This window comes from Morone saxatilis, unplaced genomic scaffold (assembly GCF_004916995.1).
Source record: "Morone saxatilis isolate NCDOM2014 unplaced genomic scaffold, NCSU_SB_2.0 Contig17, whole genome shotgun sequence".
In the NCBI taxonomy this organism is placed as follows: domain Eukaryota; kingdom Metazoa; phylum Chordata; class Actinopteri; family Moronidae; genus Morone; species Morone saxatilis.
The window spans coordinates 18,813,938-18,817,533 of NW_023339729.1; the positions used below are offsets into that span (position 1 = coordinate 18,813,938).

At 42.5% G+C, this 3,596-nt stretch overlaps 1 protein-coding gene across 1 annotated transcript in view; it reads right to left on the bottom strand.

Annotated features, from left to right (window-relative positions):
• The window catches only part of lef1 (lymphoid enhancer-binding factor 1), a 40,623-nt gene extending 37,244 nt beyond the window's left edge, over nucleotides 1–3,379 (bottom strand). The window contains exons 1-2 of the mRNA XM_035660507.1: nucleotides 2,761–3,379; nucleotides 761–827 (exon numbers count right to left, since the gene is read on the bottom strand). Of these exons, the coding sequence (XP_035516400.1) occupies nucleotides 761–827; nucleotides 2,761–2,961 (268 nt within the window). The 5' untranslated portion in view covers nucleotides 2,962–3,379. The remainder of the gene's footprint in view (nucleotides 1–760; nucleotides 828–2,760) is intronic.
• Nucleotides 3,380–3,596: the final 217 nt, after the last annotated feature.

Below are 3,596 nucleotides of genomic sequence, written 5' to 3' on the forward strand. Positions count from 1 at the left end.
GGGGGGGGGGGGGGGGAGCAGGGTTGGGAGTGTTTGTGGTATATATATCCTGATGGCAACATGGATCTTGTTGTGAAGAAAGCCAGTGTTTGGTTTGAGGAGGGGGGCGGGGGTTCTATTCAGGAGTGAAAGGGGAACAAAGAGGAGACACACTCCTCCTCAAAGCCCCAATGATGACCTGCAACAGCGGGGTCAGACTACAACAGCCAGAGGGAGACGGGCCCCGAGCGGCAGCGACACGTTGCATGTGACAGAGCGACCGGAGGGCTGATGTATGTGGGAAAATAGTTTATTGGGGGTAATTGCATAATAAGAAACACAAGAACCAGTTAGAAAATGTGATTCGGAATTGATGAAGAGCATTTTCATCCTCCTCTCAATCCAAGTATGTTTGTTTTTCCGTTTCTGCAGGCACCCTCATCTGTGAGGTGGGTAACAGGTAGCTGCGTCCATGAAGGTACAGCGTGTCCCGACAAGACTTGGATCAGACATTATCGGCCTGAGAGCAGCAGAAACCGGGGCTCTGATAAGAATAGGACCAAACAGTGCAGGAGTGGGACCGATTACTTCCGTGTGTGGGGAAAACAAGGTGGCACTTTTTGACACTGCACCCCCCCTTCCCTCCCTTCACCTCAACTTCTCAAGCTACAGCTAATTATTCTCAAAATCTAGGGCTTTATTGCAGCTAAACGACACGCTGGCTTGTCCCTATAAATGCATGCTGATTTAACAAGCTCTTGCTTAAGGCTGTGTCACTTACCATCATCCGGATGGTCTCTGTGTTTTTCATGATATGAATCTTGCGGTATTTGGGACTGTCTAGCTGCCTGTGAAAAAAATAAAATAAAAAAATTAAATGATGGTGAATCAATTAGGAGGGCCTTCAAACGCAGTTACACACACAGACATGCTGATACGGACACCCACAAACACTGCTGGGACAAATGCCGTCCCTTTTGCTTGTCACCAAAGCAGAATAAGCTTGCACAGACAGAAACACACACACACACACACACACACGTATGTATAGAGGGGTGATGGAGCAGTCTGCATCAAAGCTTCAAAAGAAGCACTTAATTAAGCTTCATGTCCTTAAGGAGCTTACAAATTAACTTGTTTTCAATACCATAGGTCCACTCTCATTTTCATCTCTCTGTTTAAGCCTTCTTCTAAATTCAAATAAATTGAGTGTATTTGTGTTTTGAATTAAAAGCCTCTGTGCAAAATGAAATGAAATCTTCCCATAAAAAAGAGGAAATGGTGGAGACATTTTTTAGCTTTTTAAAAAAAAAATCCCCTGCTTTTCCCTCACATCCATTTCCTTTCTCTTTTCGCATCAGAATTGGGAAGAGGACCTCTTTTTTGGAGTTCAGACCCCTCAGGATGGCTTCAAGCTGAGCGAGGGAACTTCACTGGATTCCTAATTAACATTCAGCCTCCGTCTCGTGCGTCTCTAGGACATTTGGTGGTGAATGTGTACAGTCTCGTTTAGGATGTGCCCAAAATTTCATTAACACTGCGGTTAATGACAAAACTTGATGATGGGGAAGCTGCAGCCTGCATCCTGAGGTCAGTGCACGAGGGAAAAAAAAAAATGTTTTACCTGTGATGTTTCATGCCCACTCTGTGTCTCTATGTGTGCTAATGAAATGCTATCTTGCAAGCACGGAATATAATGCAATTTTAGAAACATTAAAAATTCATCAGTGAGAATTCTTCCTATATGTATTTACATACACAATGAATTCAACATTATTATACATTTATACGTTTTAGAATTTCTTCTGATAGACCCCCATCATGCCTTCTTTTAGTCTGATCCAGTAAGGACACGCAAAAAACAAATGTAGCTGTAAATGTGATTAAAATATTTCTCCCCAAAACAATGTAAAAATAATTTACTGGCACGGTTGAATGGACACGACAATAATGAAATATGAGAAGGACATTACAAATAGATAAACAAGCACATCCTGGTAACAAAATAATTGGATACTGTCCCTTTGTTTATGCTGTATTTTATAAGCTGTGACCTTCGAAATAAATTAATCATCTTGTTTTTTGGTTTTTTTAAGCCACGTGTGCTAAACGGATTCATGTGCTGGTGTTTACAGCTGCTGAGGGTTATCATAAACCCCTGCAAACACAGCTATTAGCCTACTTGTCACAGGCAGCACACAAGGCCCCAATTCTTACGTCTAAATATCGTTCTATTATTTTTCCCCCAAAATGTCCCTACAGATTAATTAAATACAGCTGTCACATATGGTCAAGTGTGCATTTTAAGACTATGTTTCCAAAATGAAGATTATCGGGTGATTAAGATGTGTGGAAGAGGGAAAGCTGGTACACCTGGGTCTGCAGACTTTGAATGGCATCACTAAAAGCTATTCATTTTCAAAATAAAAGTGGAGGCTATAAATGCACCTGGACTCAGCTCATTATATATTTTTTGTCTCCATGATAAAAAGGTTTAGCATGTACTGTAAAATATGAGCAAGAGGAAATTCATTTTAGGCCAGTGTTGTCGATTTGCTTTTTATAGCATCTTCTAAAGCTGACAAACAATTCAGACAAACCCACAGCAATTAATGTCAGAGCCACAAAGACTCTGATCTTTTTAAATGACCAAAAAAAAAATACTTTGTTTACAGGCTGTCTCCTCTCCCTGATGGAGTTCAGAGCTGATACCCACCTTCCTCTCCTCATCACTCACCACATCAGTGAACGCACACACACACACTCACACACATTACTCACATCGTGGCTGTTGCTGTTGGGGCTGCTCTCTGACTCGTTGACCAGAGATGACTTGATGTCTGCCAGGTCTCCCTCCTCCTCGGAGTGGCTGAGCTCCGCGAAGATCTGCTCCTTATGCGGGTCTCCTTCGTCTTTGAACGGGATCATTTCGTCCGTGGCGCACAGCTCCGGGTCTCCGCCGCCGCCTGACAACTGTGGCATTTTGTTTATTTATTATTTTTTTTATTTACTTCTATGGGTTTTCTCACCAGGAACACTGAAACAACACACACACGCCAAGCACTGTCCGGAACTACAGAGAGTGGGGTGTGGGGGTTGTGAGGGGGGGTAAAACTCCCACTAAAATCCCCCGAAACAAGAGTTGGGGGGAGAAACGTCCCCTCTTATTTTTAAGTGGAGCGTCGACCGTGAGTCACCGGGAGAGGAAGCGGCGTGCAAACACGCTGCCGTGCCGGTGTGTCTTTACTGAAGCAACAGGAGCACCGTGGCTGCCGTCGGCGTCCCTTTTTCTGTTCTTTGCTTTTCTTTTTTCGTTTAAACCACGAGTGTTTCAACTAAAAAGGACTCAAAAGTCAGACCCGTAAAAGTTGAGATGTGAAGGCTCAGAGCGAGAGTCCGGTGTACGCCTCAATGTCATGAGGATACAAGAAAAACACACAAATAAAACAAATAAACAAAAAAAAAAAAAAAGAGGAGACAAACCAAACGAGTTAAAATCTCATCACTAGTTTTTTTAAGTGAACATACACAACCGACGACGGGTACGGTCCAGTACAAAAAAAGAAAAGAAAATAACTCAACGTTAAAAAGTGCATTTATAAAAAAAAAAAAAAAAA